Source organism: Corvus kubaryi, unplaced genomic scaffold (assembly GCF_017639235.1).
Source record: "Corvus kubaryi isolate FWS band 111438036 unplaced genomic scaffold, C.kubaryi_AGA036_p1.0 41175, whole genome shotgun sequence".
Classification (NCBI taxonomy): Eukaryota; Metazoa; Chordata; class Aves; order Passeriformes; family Corvidae; genus Corvus; species Corvus kubaryi.
This window is the reverse complement of record NW_024581239.1, coordinates 1-17,433: the sequence shown is the minus strand read 5'-3', so window position 1 is coordinate 17,433 and position 17,433 is coordinate 1. Positions and strand designations below refer to the sequence as shown.

General features: G+C 44.7%; 1 protein-coding gene across 2 annotated transcripts; it reads left to right on the top strand.

Annotated features, from left to right (window-relative positions):
* Positions 1–271: 271 nt before the first annotated feature.
* On the top strand, positions 272–16,737 carry LOC121672201 (gametogenetin-binding protein 2). Of its 2 annotated transcripts, none has more exons than XM_042044775.1 (13): positions 272–465; positions 4,243–4,323; positions 5,889–6,142; positions 6,754–6,852; positions 9,413–9,526; positions 11,035–11,244; positions 12,204–12,378; positions 13,258–13,452; positions 14,007–14,157; positions 14,399–14,524; positions 14,606–14,757; positions 15,138–15,386; positions 16,082–16,737. In XM_042044775.1, exons 1-13 carry the CDS (start codon positions 373–375, stop codon positions 16,283–16,285), a joined length of 2,103 nt encoding a protein of 700 aa, XP_041900709.1. In that variant the 5' UTR covers positions 272–372; the 3' UTR covers positions 16,286–16,737. The 2 variants fall into 2 exon arrangements, with proteins under 2 accessions (XP_041900709.1, XP_041900710.1); XM_042044776.1 differs by having other exon boundaries at positions 275–465; positions 11,035–11,238.
* The last annotated feature ends 696 nt before the right edge of the window (positions 16,738–17,433 follow it).

The following is a 17,433-nucleotide window of genomic DNA, read 5'->3' as shown; positions in this document are numbered from 1 at the left end:
GTGGCGGGCGGGGGGCGGCGGCTCCATCTCCCCGTGGCGGCTCCATTTTCCCCCGCGGGCTCCATCTCCCCACCCGATTCTCCATCACCCCCCCTGGGGTCTCCATCCCCCCGCGGCTGTGCCCGCGCTCCCCCCGCCCCGTCCCCGGCTCGCCGCCCGTGTCCTGCCGCATTCCCGGCCCGCTGCCGGCCCGCGCGGGTCCCTCCCGGCGGGGTGGGTGGGCCGGGCTCGGCGTGGTGAATCAGGCGATGGGGAGCGCAGGCTGGGTGCCGGCTGCTGGTGAAAGTGTGGCGGGGAAGCGCGGCGGGTGTTTACCTCCGGCCGGGGCCGCCCGCAGGCTGGAGCGGGGAGGAAGCGGCAGCAGCAGCAGCGATGGCGCGGCTGGTGGCGGTGTGCCGGGACGGCGAGGAGGAGTTCCCCTTCGAGAAGAGGCAGATCCCCCTCTACATCGATGACACCCTCACGGTGAGTCCCCGCGGGCCCGTCGCGCTGTCCCGGCGCCTCCCGCGTGTTGCAATTCCCAGGCCGGGCCTTTCCTCCTGCCGGGCCTCGCTGGCTCCTCCTCGGGCTCCTGCAGCGTTAATCTTTGGGACTTTGCAACACTTGGGGTTAACAGAGCTGAATGTGGCAACTTTTTTTATCTGATGCCCGGCTCTAAAAGCAGGCGAACCGCATAATGAGGGAGTTATCGCCGTGCCGGGGCCTGTGCACAAGTTGTGCTGGAGCCACGAGCGTGGCTCGGTGCTCAAGGGTGGAGCAAAGCCATTTTTCAGCTGGGAAGGAAGGGAGCCATGTTAACGTTAAACCCCGGCTTAAACCCGGCGGTTATTCTGCTCTTAAACCGGCAAGAAAAGACTAAAGGCATTTTCGAAAGCTTTGGCGTGAAGTCAGGGTTATCGAGTCTGCAGAAATTGAACAAATCTGAGAGTTCCCATTTCAGGGTGTTGCTCTGAATTTGAAAACGTGGTGGTTTTGCCGTTTCCAGAAGATTCAGTGGAGAAATCAACTAAATGCAGCTTGGAGGCTCTCTGGTCCTTCTTCTCTTGAGTTTAGAGGAAGGTTTAAAAATTGCGTTGTAGGAGAACACGGAACAAATGGGAAAAAAAATTTTCTAACTGGCCAGTTGCTGTTTGTTTTAATTCTTAATGCATGAAAATGTGTTGAAAATAATATTGCACTTAGTGTAATTTAGTATCTTAATGATTCATACTCGGTTTCTCTTGTCAGTGGGACAGTAATTTTAGTTACTTTAATGGTATAAAATGTGGGTGATTTAAATTCTTAACCTTATGTTTAAGATGAAAGACACCCTGAGTTTTATCAGCTAAGGAGGGTGTCCCTGCTCATGGCAGGGGTTGGAACTGGATGATCTTCAAGGTCCCTTGCAACCCAAACCATTCTTTCACCTTCCAGACCACAATTGTTGAATATCTTCAGACAGGCCCCATCTGGTTTTGCTGCATTTGAACAGTGTCTTATTGCTGTATTTTAATTTTGATCAATTTGAATGGTGGCATATTATTAATTTACCAAATATCATCATTATTTTTGGGTTCTCTCTGGTTAACTGTGTTCATATATTAGGCAAAATTTCCCCTAAAGTTGTCCAAAGCAGTATCTGCCCCTCCTAGAGGGGTTGATCACCTGGAAAACCCAGCACTGTGCAGGAGTAGTGTAAGTTTGAGTTTTTTGGTGTCTTGGCCACACCTTGAAAGTTATTTTGCTCTTTCATTTTGCATGTGGTTTTAAGCTCTTGGATTTCTCTTGTTTTGTTTTGTTTTTTCCTTCCTGGACTCCCTATAAAAATTACCCATTAGTTTGTGTCATGTGGACTTGCCAAGCTCTTCTTATTTTTGTTGTGTGTAATAGGTTGAAAGTGAAAATTCAGCTGTACCAGGTGTCAGGTAGATGACTTCAGCAGACCTAAAATTCCATTTGTGGTTTAGTCCCAGAATTTAACACCGGGCCCAAACTTTGTGTAATTGCACTGTGTTGTTGCTGCCCTTCTGCTTTTTACACCATCCTCATGATTGAAAGGGTCCTCTGGCTGTAGATCAGTTTTATATCCATCTGGAGGAGAGGCATTTATGCAAGTGCAAGTCATCCTCACCATGAAGAAATCTTATCTTGGATCCATTCTATTTTTTTTTTTTTTCATTCTGTTACTGTTATTACAAGGTACTTGGATTTCTAGGTGGTTTCTGGAGGCTTTTATTAAAAAAAAACCTGCAGAAGCAAGTGAATGAACTCTGAGCTTCCTTGTCTGTCATCTATAATTTATTTTTTAAATACTTAATGAGAGCTATTACAAGACATGCAGCTGTCTTCGAAACAGAATTTTACATCTGCAGCACCATCTTTAAAAAATGATGGTGGTTATTGATAGTAACTGGCTCCTGTTGACCTCTTTTAAAACTCAGATTTTAAAAATAATGGGACTAATGTGCCTGTTAGTCAGACAAAAGAGTTAATCTGTGCCTTAAATCTAGAATCAGTGGATTAGTGATTGCAAATTAGGAATGAATGGCCCATGTGCTCCTAGTCTGGGATGTTGCTTTGTAGTAGCCGAGGAAGCAGCTCAGGTGCAGGGAGATGGTGCTGCCCCGAGTGGATTGTTCACCACCACAGTTCCCTGTTCCTTCTGGCTCAGCTAGAAATTAAAGGAGGTTTCAATATTTAGCCCTTTTCATTTCTTAAGCAGCTTTTATGGTTTCTAGAAGGCATTCCATTTGATGTGGTATTACAGGATTTTTTTTTTTTTTCCCCTTCCCGTTCAGGGTGTGATGGTGGTTGATGTTTAACCACTTAATAAAATCTCATCAGACACATGAATTAATTTAGTCTTTGATTCTTTTGCTCTGTTGTACCAAATACCTCGGGGTGTTGTCTGATAGTGGGAGATGAAGGTGAGGGGGGAAAACGAGGCAGATTTATCTCTTGTCTCTGTTATTAGCAGATAGAGCTTTCACTTTTGCTTGTAGCTCCTGGCCCACAGAAACACCACATTAGTGATGTAGGAAACCTGTAAATCTGCAGCAGAAACCGGTGCAGCTGCTTGGTGTGGATGGATCAGGAGCAAGGGAAGCTGCAAAAGGAGCTGAGGGTTAGGATTGGCAGTGGCTGTGGCACTGCTCTGCACAAAGATAAGGCAGCTGTGCTAATGCTCACACTGGGGCACATGGGACAGCAAAATAGTGCCTTGTTCTCAGAGAAATGGTGTTTATTTTGGAGTGGTGTTCAGTGCCTGGAAAAGTGAGTGTGTGAGTTCTCTGGAGGTAGTGTTGGCAATTAGGCAGACAGCAGGGAATTCTGCCTTCCCTAGACAGCTGAGGGAAGGTGGAAGGAGGAAAAAGGATGAATCAGACAGTTTTATTTGGTGTTCATTTGCATTGGAGTTATTAATCAAAGTTGTTATTTCGTCTTTGAGATTTTAAAGTGACCTTTCAGAATTCATATTGACAAATTCTCTATTTCTCTGTTTGGACAAAGAAGAGAGCTAAGCCATGCTTTACACATATTTCTAGCTCCTTTCATTTTACTCCATGGTTGCACAGTTGGATTTTTGGACTTTTGGAAGTTACTGATTCCTGCCCCCTCCCAAGAAATTGCCCTCTTTGTTTCTCATAATTTGATAAGAAATGTTATTAATTACTTAAAAGTAATCACATTGTTCTGTAGGCTTAACATTTTGCTTTGAGCCTCTTGAGGCTGCAATCACACAAAGCAAACTATGCCTTGGAGTACCTTGTTGGGTTAATATGGTTTGAAATTAGCCTTTGGAGGAGTCGCCTCTGTCATTAAACTGTTGTGACTGTTTCCTCAGAGCCTAATAAATTGAGTGAAGCTGTTGGGTCCATTTGGATCTCAGTGTTTTGAAGTATCTATATATTTTTTTGAATTGAAGCAGGGTCTCAAGTCATGTAGATTATAATATAAATACTGATGGTCCAGTTAGCAACTTTTGCTTTCTAACAGCTATTTAAGAGTTGCCATTTATAAACTGCCTCTAGAACATTATATTACTGAAGCATTTATTACTTTGCTGAAATATTCACTATCTGAAACAGTTACTTTTATCCTTTCCCAAGCCCCAGTAATGAAAAGAATGAGCATTTAACATAATTTCAGTCTTATTTCCCCCAAGAAAGTAAAACAACTGATGCTCTGTTTGGCTTTTTTTGTTTGTTTGTTTGTTTTTTGTCTGAAAGCTCCTCTTTAAATTGTTTTTCCTCTCTTGTATAGATGGTGATGGAATTTCCTGATAATGTGCTGAACCTCGATGGACATCAGAATAACAGCACACAACTGAAACAGTTCATTCAGGTAAATAATGTTTCCTAAGAAGTGAGATTTTTGCTTTCCTTAGGTTTGTGCTTTTGCTTCTCCAGGAGGTTGTGACTCCTGGAATGCTTCAGACACGTCAGCACCTGGGAGCAATCACACATTGGTACCAAAGTGCACTCGCTGGGTTCAGTTGTGCTCTGGATTCCACAGCATTTATTGCACGTTGTCTTGTCTGTAGGCAATTGCTGCATGTCTGAGAGCTCAAAACTCACCATGGGAACTACAATTTCTGAATACGTCTTGATTTTTATTTTTCTAAGTAGTTTTGAGCTGCCTTTTCAATAACACAAACTGATCTGCCAAATTCTTGCAAATAACTGTAGCACCCTAACACCTGTAGCAGCTGCAGAATCATGCCACTTGATGTCCAAAGGGCCAGAGTTGCACAGCCTCACTCAGGCTGACAGCAGCAGTGCAGACACGTGCTGCATGCCAAGTGTAGCTGGGTTGTGAAAATAGCTCATTCCTGCTTTGCTGTGACTCCTGCAATTAATTACAGGAAAGAGGGTTATTGCAGAGTGATACTGCTTGGCAGATGATTTAATGGGCCTTCCTCTAAGAGCACAAACCTTAAATGTTACCTGATGGTACCTCTGCTTTCCACATTTCATAGAAGGAGCTGAAAACACTTTATTTTTTCAGTTGATGTATTGCTGAGTTCTGCTGTATTGTGTGGTCTTTTTTTCCTTTCCCCAGAAGTTGTGACAAGTCTTTTGTGCGTTAGGAGTGTTTGAGTGGTGTGGTGTGACAATAATACAGAAAATACTGTGGTGGCATGACATTCCTTGTGCAGATACAGCTCAAGCTGTGCTTTGTGTGACCGGGGAAGAGTGACCCTCACTCTCAGTGGTGCTGATATCCCAAGTGTGGGTTTGTGTGTTGGGCTGTGAGGAAGGGACTCTCTCCTCTGCCCAGCTCTGCTGGTGGCACTCCAGTGCTGCTGAAAGCCAAGGCAGTAATTCAGCAGTGAGAAGGACTAGAAGGGTATGTGCTTTTTGTGAGGACGTGTGCCTGGATGTGTTTGACACAGGGGCCAGGAGACACATCTACAGCTGTTTATCGATGTAAGCAATATTAGAAGGTGTTCTCATTAGTGTTCTATTAATAGCAGACTTTGGATGTTCACTACTGAAGTCAAAGGCTTCACCCTGTGTAGTAATGTGTGCTTTCTTTAATTCCAGCTAGTAGGATTGTAATGGGAAAGGGCATTTAGCCTTCCAGGAAAAATACTGCTAAATTGTCATGGTCTGAGCAGAACTACTTGGTTGTAAATGAGATTTCCATAAATGCCAACGAGCGTTCATTAATTTCCTTTCCATGTGCCAAAGATAGAATGAGTGTGAGTAGAAGATGAAAACTTGCAGTCTGTGTGTGAGACCTTTTCCTACAACATCTGTGCCGAGGTGGAGAAAAAAGGGTTTCCCGGTCAGGACGTTTATTCCGAAGCAGCATTTGCTGAGATGACTGGTAAAAGGAGGCAACAAGAGGAGAAAAAAAACCGGAGGATAAATGTTTAATGAAGTAATTTGTTGGGTTTTTTGCAGAGACACAGCATGCTGAAGCAGCAGGACCTGAACATTGCCATGATGGTGACGTCGCGGGAGGTGCTGAGCGCGCTGTCGCAGCTGGTGCCGTGCGTGGGCTGCCGGCGCAGCGTGGAGCGCCTCTTCTCCCAGCTCGTGGAGTCGGGGAACCCCGCCCTGGAGCCCCTCACCGTGGGGCCCAAGGGGGTGCTCTCGGTCACCCGCAGCTGCATGACTGATGCCAAGAAGCTTTACACACTCTTCTACGTGCACGGGTCAGTGGCTGCGAGCTGCTCGCACCATCCCCGCTCTCTGTGCCTTCTCGGGGATGCTGAGTTGTCACAGTACATTCTCCTCTTCAACATCCATGTTTCACAATGAATTCCAGCTACTTGTTGCCTAAACTGGGAAAAAAACAAACGTAATCTTTGATACCACCAGTTGCAGTGCCATGATTGCAGCTGAAAGATGCCAATATTTAATGTTCAGTCATTCATCTGACACAGGCACTGGGGGGTTTTCATGGTCTCTGGAAGAAGAGTGTTTGCCTCACTACTTGGCATGTAAAAAATAAAAGTGTTAATTCTTTCTGCTCTTGGGTAGAAAGGTTACAACTGAGAAAGTGAAACCTTCTGGGCTTGGTGAGCACAATAAATACCCCAGTGCCATTAGTTCCTCAGCTGTCAGCAGAGCAAACAGTGAGTGCTCAGCACAGTGTGCCTTGGCCTTCTAGTTGGCTTCAGCTCATTCTTCTTGCTCCAGTTAGCAGGAAAAGCAGGGAAGGTTAGTGCAAAGTTGAGGAGATTGAGATGGGGAGAGTGAGGTAGTGTAACCTTATCCAGAGGTTTTGAGAATACAAAGTTCCTCACATTTTTTTTCCCCATAGGTCCAAACTGAATGACATGATTGATGCAATTCCCAAAAGTAAGAAGAACAAGAGGTGTCAGCTACACTCCCTGGACACACACAAACCAAAACCTTTGGGGTAAGTCTGTGTGTAACATAAACAATTCAGATATTTTAAGGAAGCAAAGTATTGGAAGTAATGTATTTTTAAGCATTGAGATCAATTTTTATGCTCTGATCTGTTTGCCAGAGTAGTAGTTGGATTATGGCAGACCTAAATAGTTGTGGGAGAGAGGAAGAGAAGCACCAGGAGTTTTGGGCAAGCTCAGGGCATGGATGGCTTCTGCACTGTGATATAAACAATGCTCTAGAAAGACAAACTGGTTTTTGTGCTCTAGACCAAAATGGTTGCTCAGCAGATTTTCTCACACTGAGGTCAAAGGGTACGTGCTAAATAAATATTCCTCATTTTGCTTGGGATTATTAAAAGTGCCTTGCACAACTGTTAACCAAGGCTTTATTGTGGTTGGATGCAGGGTTAAAACTGGAACTCCATAAAATGTATTTTCTCAGGAATGTGACAGCATGTTTTGAATACACCACTGAACAATATGCATATATGCCTCTGTCTTGAAGTTGAAATGATGTATTCCAGCTGGTTAAGCAGAAAAACACTCCCTGTAAATCTGTTGTGGATTTTGGGGAGGATTCTTGTTTGTGGGGTGGCTCCTTTTATATATTTTTTTTATATAATGACCAATAAATTAATCTCTTGGGCTCAGTTGGAGTTGTCTGGACCTTTTTTACTCAGCTGTGTTCTGCTCCTGGTTAAGCCTCCAACCTGTGAAAGCTTGCTCATGGTTTCCAGTTACAGGACATGTATTTTTCTATGCAGATTGGAGTCTCTCTGGGTTTAGTTAAATCCCCTGGGATACCAGGCATGTGGAATTTGACACTTGATTTTCACTTGTGCTGCTTGAGGATAGTGGCGACTAATCATTATCTTCTATTATATTTTGGTTACAGGCTTTTCATAAAATTAGTTTATAGCTTATGTTACACAAGATCCTGAGAGTATGGGGTGTATATACATATTTTTTTAAATAAAGCAAATTCATAGCATTATGAAAGTGGGTTTTGGGGTTTTTTTTATATTTAGTAAGCTTAAGCTTTTCTGTGTGAGAACATATGCTGTGGAACCTGCAGTTAGCACTTTGGCAAGGTAGAACAATTCTGAAGCTGAATGAGTAGAGAGGAAAATGCTGCTTTTATTTCCTCAATTCATGCTGGAATAAATCCCCTTAGTATTTTGGATGCTGGCAGGTGGATAGGGAATATGTGGAAGAGCAGTATTTTACACTCTGCAGGTAAAGCTTTGGGGTTATCAGATAACATGGCCTGTGGGTGAGCAGTGCAGTTTGCTCAAGAAACAGGACTTGCACCCCCTTCTTCAGCTGAAACCCCTCTGTTCTGTACAGAAGTGACTGAAGTGTATCAGTATCAATACAAATCCAAATAAATCCAAATAAATCTGCCTGCAGTGGACACAGGCTCTGGCTGGGCTGTGGAGGCCCAGTTGTCACAGAACAAACTTCATTTACCAGCCTAGAGCTCCTGCTGCACTTCTTTACAAGAACTCCTTCAGATGAGTTGCATCTGCTGGGCCTTTCCTGCGCACAAAAAAGGCTTTGAGTTGGAGCTGTGTGTTTAATTAGAGGAGTTATGTAAGCAGCTAATGCCACTCGAGGGTTGCTTGCTGTCCTCAGTCTCTGCCTGGCTTTTGGCTACTCAGCTCCATTTGGGGTTCCAGGAGCATTTGAAACTCTCCAAAATGCAAGCCCTATGACCTGGCAAACTGGTTGATGGCACAGATAACTCCTCTAATTAGGAAATGGGGCTGCTTCTTCCTATTATCCTGCTCTGTTGTATCCATGACACAGACATGACCATTCTGATAAAGTGTCAAGTGCAGACAAGCCTGTAGGTAACTGTGGCTTGTTATTTAAAGTCCATTTTTTGCTCTCTAATGCACTTTTTTCACATCCCAACGTGTGTTGTAAAGTTATTTTGGTATTCTTGTAACAAATTTCTGAAATTTGATGTAGGGTGTTTTATGGTTTTTTATGGTAAAAGTTGTTTGGTTTTGTTTTGCTTTTTTCTTTTGTTATTTTAATAAATTGTCTTCAGCTGACAAGTGTTAAAACTTGTATGTGTTTGTACTTCAAGTAATATTCTAAAAATCACTACTGGTTTTCAGCTGTAACACTAAAAAGTCGTGGTGAGTCCTGGGTTAGTTATAAGCATGGACAGCAGAATTTGCATCTCAGGTCTGACCCAAACTTTCATAGATGTTAAGGCTTAAGCTAGAAAGAGTTCAAAATAGATTGAAGAACAGAGCAGTATTTTCCATAGGATTTGTTTAGGAAAAATAACTAGCTGATAATATATACGTTATAGGTCTGAAAAATGTTTGGTAATACTATGTGACAGTGAAGGGAGCAGTAGCAGACTCAGTTCAAAGAAGTTAAGAGCAGTTAAGAAAAACAGAGAAGACAGGAAGAGGAAAGAGAGCAAGTGTAGCATCATTTTCTGCTATGGACCCTCCCAGGGAGCAGTCAGGTAAAGGATGAGGCTCTGCTGGGCTTCTGTCCTGACCCCCACCAGGATCACAAACAGTTTTGTTTCTCCCTTCCTTGCAGGGGTTGCTGGATGGATGTGTGGGAGCTCATGTCCCAGGAATGCAGGGATGAAGTAGTTCTGATCGACTCTAGCTGTCTCCTAGAAACATTAGAAACCTACCTACGGAAACACAGGTATGGGAAAAGAACAAACCACAGCTTTCTTTTGAGAAATACGTGGTTTTATCCAAGTGTTCAGAATGTAGAGAATTTTTTTTTTCTTGTGGAACTGAAGATCTCGGCTTGGTGGTGATGGGGGACCTTGCCGGGCTGCACTGGGATGGTTGATGAGACAAAGGTGGTGAAATATTCTTTGTATTTAATGAGAGGGAAAATGTGGAAACCTCTGAACTCATAGCTGCTCATCTTAATTTCTTTGGCTAGGATTAAATTACGATTTACAGTTTAATGTATCAAAACTGTGTATACTCATTCACTCTTTCACTGCTCTTGGGCTGTGCCTGTTTTTAGGCTTTCAGGGAGCGTGTGCCATTTCAAAATCCTCTGAACTGCGCTAGTGCAAGCAGATTTTAGGCTTGGTGTTGCCTTTAAAGCACTGTTTTAGACCACTCTTTTATGCCTTGTGCTGTTAAATGTCTCTTGCAGGGCGGAAATAAGCCACTGAATTATTAGTTGCATGTGCACAGGAGCTGCCGTGCTGATGGAAAAGTTTTAATTTCCAGCAGTCTCAAGGTTCTGATATGAACTGTGGGGGCACAGATGGGCGCGGGGGCGGTGGTGCTGTGGAAATAACACTTTGGAAACAAAATAACTTTAATCTCCTGTGACATTAAACACTGGCTTGGCTGCCTTCCTGGTGCTAACCTGCAACAATACTGCTGTTTTCTCTCCTTCCACCACAGAAAGCAGCCAGGTAGCGTAGCTCTAACAGCAAAATATGTTTGACTTAGTGCTGTCAAGTGGCTGGAGACACTAGGAAAGGGAAAAACACCATCCAGAGCTGGCATGGAGAGCCAGCTTTCTGAGCTGAAGTGTGAGCAGCTTGTCTGACTTGCATTTTTAGAGTCATCCAGCAAGAGAGATCTTGTAGCCTCTTGAAGGTTACTCCTCTTATGACATAGAATGATCTTAATTTGCTTGTATTTTAATTATAAGTATACTCTTGTCACACATGAGCTGTCACATGTTTAAAATGAGTATGTTGTGTTATAAATAACCCTCATTTGGCCATCAGCACAGCAATCTAATAATTCAGAATATGTTTGTAATGGAAACAAAGATTGCTCTTGTACTGCAGGCACCAGAGGAAACTTTTCCTTATTTCTTATCACTCACTTGAGTACACTTTAAAGAATTGCTGTAAGCTGATGTGGCATGTGTTGCTTGAGAGGGATTTTGCCCTGGTTTGCACTGTTTGTTCACTGTTAGGTTTCTGATCTTTGAGTTGAATTCCGTGTAGGAATTTCTTCGAATCAGCGATTCACTTCGGAGGATGGAAGTTGATCTCCAGGGTAGTAATGTAGAATAGGTGGGATAATTCACAGTCGATTTAGGTGGACAATAGCCAAAATATTATTACAATAATTACACTTTTTGAAGCACCACAACCCTCCCGTGCCCCAGTTCCGACGCGTCCCCCCTTACCCAGCGCGCTCGGAGCCTGACTCTGTGCCGTCCCGCAGGTTTTGCACCGACTGCAAGAACAAAGTGCTGCGTGCTTACAACATCCTGATCGGGGAGCTGGACTGCAGCAAGGAGAAGGGCTACTGTGCTGCCCTGTACGAGGGGCTGCGCTGCTGCCCCCACGAGCGCCACATCCACGTGTGCTGCGAGACCGACTTCATCGCGCACCTCTTGGGCCGGGCCGAGCCCGAGTTCGCAGGAGGGTATGAGTATGTAATTGGCTAGAGTGGGCTATCTAGCGCTTTGCTTCTTTATTTGACTCTTCAATGTCTTTGCCCAAAGTGGCTTTTTGCCTCTTTGCTGTGTGATGAACTCGTGACTGTGAATATTTGTAGTGATGTAGGCTCGGAGAGAGCGCTTCGAAGGTGTCACCTGTGCTTTGGAAGAAAAAAGTTGCCAAGTGTCTTGCAGTTTGTTGTTCTCTCCCTAGAGCTGCCTGCTTGTCCACTGAGGTGTTCAAATATGCGAAATAGAAAGAGAACCTTGGTTGAGTTTTGCCAAATGCCAAGCGTTCAGATGAGTTTTGTTGCCATTTGCGTATTTCTGAACCTTTTTTAAGCATCTTTAAACCTTCCAGTGAAAAGTACAATTCTGAGCTCAGTACTGGAGAATCAGAACGAGTTGGAAGGGACGTTAAAGATCATCTAGTTCCAACCTCAATACCTTTAAAGCTCAGTCATAACTGTTTAATGAGGAGGGTAAATCCTTTCATAATGGTTTTCCCTTAATAGATTGACCAGATTGATAGATAACAGATTGATAACGAACAGATTATGTTTTTACTTTGCACGGTAAGTAATGTATAAAATTCCCTGTGTGTTTATTCAGCTTGAGCTAACTGATGGTGAAATAATTGCTGTGAACTCTAGCAAATTTTAGGACACTAAAGAATGCATCTCTGGCATTTAAACTCTTGATCCTTCCTAGGAAGAGCAGGGTGTGACACCTGAAGTCAGTGGTGGCAAGGCACAGTGCTGCTTCACAGTGGTGGCTTTGACCTGGTCCTTTCTATTTTGCATCTGCATGCAGCACAGCAGAGCCCTGCCAGGCTGCTCCTGCAAACACAGCTGCAGTTGTACCTACAGAGAACACTTCAGCCCTGCTTTGATCCCGTGGTTGGCTTCCAGCTGCTCTAACAATGCTCTGCTTTGGTTCCCCTTTCCCCCAGACGCAGAGAGAGGCACGCCAAGACAATAGACATAGCCCAGGAGGAGGTTCTCACCTGCCTGGGCATCCACCTCTACGAGAGGTTGCACCGGATCTGGCAGAAGCTGCGGGCTGAGGAGCAGACGTGGCAGATGCTCTTTTACCTGGGCGTTGATGCTTTACGCAAGAGCTTTGAGGTAAAAACATCGAGTTTTGTCCAACTTGTGTTTGAATTGCTGCAGTAACTGGGCCCACTGTTGCTGTAAAGAGTGTCGAGAGCGTTCAGTTGTGTGACATCCGTGCACAGCACAGCTGGAGCATGTTCCCATGTGGGATAACCTGGAATAGAAGAGATTGAGGCTTGCTTTACTTTCATTACAGAACACTGAACTTTTCTGTGTTATTAACTCTCAGTTATTTCTGGCTTTCTACCTGATTGCGTTTCAAGTAGCTTAGGCTACAAAAGCTTTTTACTGCGTTTGTGAGTAAAATTGGAGGATATGCTTTTGAATTACAGAAGTGGTTGCTAACTTGCATTCAGCTTGTTCCAAATGCACTCTGATCCTGTGGGATCCTGAGCTTCAGACAGAACTCCATGTGGCTCCTTTAACATATACCAATACTTAATATTAATTAACAGTTTATATGACATGGATCTTTTTTGTTGTGTTTATCTTCCATTCATAATAACTGCTCTCTCTAAAAACCTCTAAAACACCAGAGAAGGAGGAGGAAAATCAGTTTGGGAAAGATCATAGTGGAACCTTGAGCTGGTTAGCTCTTGGAGTTTTTTTACTCCCGCAGGATCAGAGTATCATGGATCCAACAACGGATTAAAATCTGCAACTCTTCACTGAAAATTGTGATTGTGGGCCATAGGTGCAACACAGAGCTCCCCCACACTTGAGTTTCTAGCAAGCTAAACCAAGTGACTGCATCTGGCTGGGCATTTTTCTCCTGTGCTCAGTAGTTGTTTTACTGGGACTTCATTACTGGCTGTTCTCCTTCTTTTGTTATAAATGTAAAAGCTTGAATTGTGATAACTTCTATAAATAGATCTAACCTCTTGTAAACAGATGGCTGTGGAAAAAGTGCAGGGCATCAGTCGATTGGAACAGCTCTGTGAAGAGTTTTCAGAAGAAGAAAGAGTGAGAGAGCTTAAACAAGAGAAGAAACGCCAAAAGAGGAAGAACAGACGGAAAAATAAATGTGTGTGTGAGATTCCTGCTCCTCTGCAGGCAGCAGAAGAGAAGGAAATCAATCAGGCAAAGGTAAATGTGGATAGCTGGGGCTTTTTGGGGCTTCATCCATCAGGTCACTGTTCCATGGTAGAATTCCTGAGGGGTTTTACTGGATTTTGGTCGCTGGTGGAATTTAATACTTTTTCAGATGAGCGGAGTCTTTGTAAAGTGTTTACCTGGAACTCCTCAGCTTTTGGAGGTTTGGTGGGGTGGGGTTTTTTTAATCCTAAGTCTGAGGTTCAGGTTATGCCAGACTGTTTTTCAGCTATCATTTCTTAAAGATCACTTAGAGCCTGGGGATTCGAATGCTGCTTGTAGGCAATTACCATGGAATTCTTGGAGAAGGGGAATCTTTAAGTGGAATTATTATTCAGGATCTCTTGGCTGACCTTAATGGGCTGTGACTGTAGGTCAAGGTAAATTGATGGGGGTTTTGTTTAGCTGTGTTGTACTTGTGAAGAATTCTAAGCAATGCCGTTATCAGTCAGTGTCAGCTGGTTTTTCTCATGGAAAGAGTATCCTTTACAAAAGTGCTGGCTGAGCTGCTTTCAGTGCCTGCAAGTGTTTTTTGTTTCTGTTTGAAGGAGAACTCAAACTTCACGGAAAGCAGCTGCAAAGCCTGTGGTAGCACCGAAGAAGCCAACAACTGCGTAGAAGTAATTGTTACTAATGAAAGCACTTCTTGCACTTGTCCTAGTAGTGGTACCTTATTAGGCTCACCTAAAATCAAGAAAGGTATGTTAAATGTCGTTACTTTTCATTTTTAAAAAGCATTTGCCATATATGGGGTGAACAGTGGTCACCTATTTTTAAAAAGGACTCCCTGCCCGTGGCAGGGGGGTGGAATGAGGTGATTTTGAAGGACGTTTCCAATCCAAACTGGTCTGGGGTTCTCTGAATTCTTTCTTGTTAGAGGCATAACTAAAGAATGTGCAGCAGTTCCTACAGATGGCAGTAATTTTGGCCTCTGTCTCAGGTTTATCTCCACACTGTACTGGCAGCGACTGTGGCTATTCCTCAAGCATGGAGGGCAGCGAAACGGGGTCCCGGGAGGGCTCGGACGTGGCCTGCACTGAGGGCATCTGCAACCATGATGAAAATGGTAGGTTTGGGAAGAAGATAATAGTGCTTTAATATCCCCAAAGCTGCAGCATCTCAGAAGAAACTTGGCTGTGTTTTGCAGGGGACGATGCCTGTGTCCATCGCTGCGACGACAAGGAGGAGGATGGAGATAGCTGCGTGGAGTGCTGGGCTAATGCAGAGGAGAGTAACACAAAAGGCAAAAACAAAAAGAAGAAAAAGAAAAGTAAAGCTTTGAAGTGTGAGAATGACCACGTAAGGAACATGGCTCTGCCAGCTGCTTCTCTAAATGCTTACATTTGAAAGTAGTTACAGAAGGATTTTAAATTTCGATTGAGACTAATGCTGAAAATGGGGTAACAGGGGTCTCCTGTCCCTTTGTCATCCAAGGTTTGGAATTGAAGTCCTTCCTGGAGTAGGTTGTGGTGGAGTGTCTTCTATGTTCCTAAGCATGTGCACTTTTACTCACCCTCAGTGACTGTGCCACCCCCGGCTCCCCATGCACACGTTTAAAAACAAGTATCTACCCTTGCTCTCCTTTGAACTCCCTTCTTTTCCCTCTGCTTCCAGCTAAAACTTGAATATTCCATGTTAAGCACCGCTGGCAGTTCATTCCAGGCTCTTTTCCATTTCAGATTCAGAAACTTGGAAGCTGTCTGGCAGATGCAGGTAGCAGAGAGACCTCAGGAAATCTCACGCACACAGAGTTTCACCGCGACAAGACCAAAGACACACACGCTGAGAGCTGCTGTAGCGCAGACAAAAGCGGCCAGCAGTTGCCTTGGTTTGAGCATATGAAAAATGTGTCACAGTTTGCAGAACCTACAGAAATGTCACTTGTCCCTGATACTGGAAAAGGTGCCAAAAGCTTAGTGGAGCTCCTTGTAAGTAACCACTGCTTTTGAATTTTAGGGTGTAGCATCCTGCTTTAATCTGTGGGGCTGAGAACTCAACTCCCAGTGAGGAATTGGGTCCCAGTGTTCATTTGCTTGTGCACATTCCCTGGGAAGTTTATAACTGAATGCTTTGCAGAGGAGGAGAAACTGTCACTGGAATGCAGTGACAGAACTTGTGTTGTAAGTGCTCATTGTCAAGGTTGCATTATTCCCTAACATGGAGTGGGCATTATTGCTGCCTTCAGGCCTCAAATGTTACTTCCCACTGCAGGCTCCTTGGGCAGCTTTCTTCTCTCTCTTTTCCTTCTCCTTCCACTTATTTAGATCCTTCCCTCTTTCTTTCCCCACTTTTTCCTTTTCTTTCCTTCCTTTTTTCATCTTTCCTCCCCCCATTTTTCCCTCTCGCCCGCCTCCTTTTTTTTCTCCTTTTTCTTTCCCCACCTTTTCCCCAAAACCCTCTAATAAAATCCATCCTCTTCCCATGGGAATGTGCTAAGACTGAAGCTGATTTGCATCCATTTCATGACTGAAGTGGCTGCTTCTCACCCCAAGCCCAGCAGAGCCCTGCGTGTGAGCCGGGTGTCCGGATCAGCACTTGGGCTGGTGTGACAGGGCAGGCTGGGGACGGATGTGCTGCACAGGAGGGCAGTGCTGGAGCTCTGAAATCCCTGTTCTCGTTGCAGGATGAGTCAGAATGCACTTCTGACGAGGAACTGTTCATCTCCCAGGATGAAATCCAGTCCTTCATGGCAAACAACAAGTCTTTCTACAGCAACCGGGAGCAGTACCGGCAGCACCTGAAGGAGAAGTTCAACAAGTACTGTCGCCTCAACGATCACAAGGGGCCCGTCTGCAACAGCTGGCTGGCAACAGCTGGAGCCAACTGAACCCAATCCAACTCTGTCTGTCACTGAAACTCGAGATGACTACTGCGCCTTCTCCTTCCAAACTTAATTTAGTGACTTATGGCAAAATTTTATCTTAAATTAATGTGATTCTTTTTTTTTCTTGGTTTTTTTTTTGGTGGGAGGCTGGTGGAGGTGATTTCCTTAATTTTGTTCTTTCTCCAGGCTTGTATCTTTAGTTGAGTAGCTGTGCAAGCCTCTCTTCTAATTTAAGCCATCTCTTTTCATTCAATGTTTCTCTTCCTGTGAGACTTACAAAAAAGCAAACTAGTGGCAAAGTAATGTTGTACCTATAATTCTGTACAGAATGACAAGGAGCTGAATATAAGATTTTACAAAGTAGACATCCATTTGCAAAATGTTTTGGATGTAATATGTTAAAGCGCAATGTGCAAAAATTTAAATAAAGAATATTTATTAATACGCATAGTAAAGGTGGGCGTCTGTGTTTGTGCTTGGAGTGCTCAGTTCCTGCGGTTCAGGTGGGGGTGAGGTGAGGAAAGCTGGCCTGGGAAAGGACAGATCCTTGAAAACCGGGCTCTGTGCACCTCCAGGGATGTGCTTTGGAGAGGGTGGAGTTGCTGCCAGCCCAGTGGGGACCGTGGCGGCCCAGCTGTGTCGGGGGCACGGTGCCAACCTGGCACTGGCTCGGCATCAGGCGCCTGTTCTGCTGCCAGGAGCTGGGGAAAGGGATTGCCACGGAGCTGGCAGGGGCGCTGCTCTGGAAATCCTGGCGTGAGGGCCGTGCCCAAGGACGGCACACTTTGGGGAGGGGGTTGGATTTGGAGGGTGCACCTTGGGCTGTTTTGGGGGGATTGTTAAATCCCAGCCTTCCATCACTTAAACACCTGCGCTTCTGCCTCTTCTGTTTCAATTAATCCGTTTCCTCACGCGTTTCTGGGCATTATTTGAGCATCCTTGGCCCTGAGGCGGGGGGGATAAAAGCCCCTTCACCACGCTGCTCTGTCCTCTACTCTCTCCACCCCCATTCCATCCCTCTCCAATCCTTGTCTGGCTGCTGCCTCACCGCTCCACGCATCCATCCCAGCGCTTTTCAGGCTCTGGCGCACCACGAGCTGCCCGTTGCGCTCCGTTCCCTGGCGAGGGAAAACCCCAACCCCGCTCCCGTC

Coding starts and splice junctions, on each gene's coding strand:
- LOC121672201 (XM_042044775.1), top strand. CDS start 373: ATGGCGCGGCTGGTGGCGGTGTGCCGGGACGGCGAGGAGGAGTTCCCC. Junction 4,324..5,888: donor AACTGAAACAGTTCATTCAG/GTAAATAATGTT, acceptor GGTTTTTTGCAG/AGACACAGCATGCTGAAGCA. Junction 14,158..14,398: donor CTCACCTAAAATCAAGAAAG/GTATGTTAAATG, acceptor CCTCTGTCTCAG/GTTTATCTCCACACTGTACT.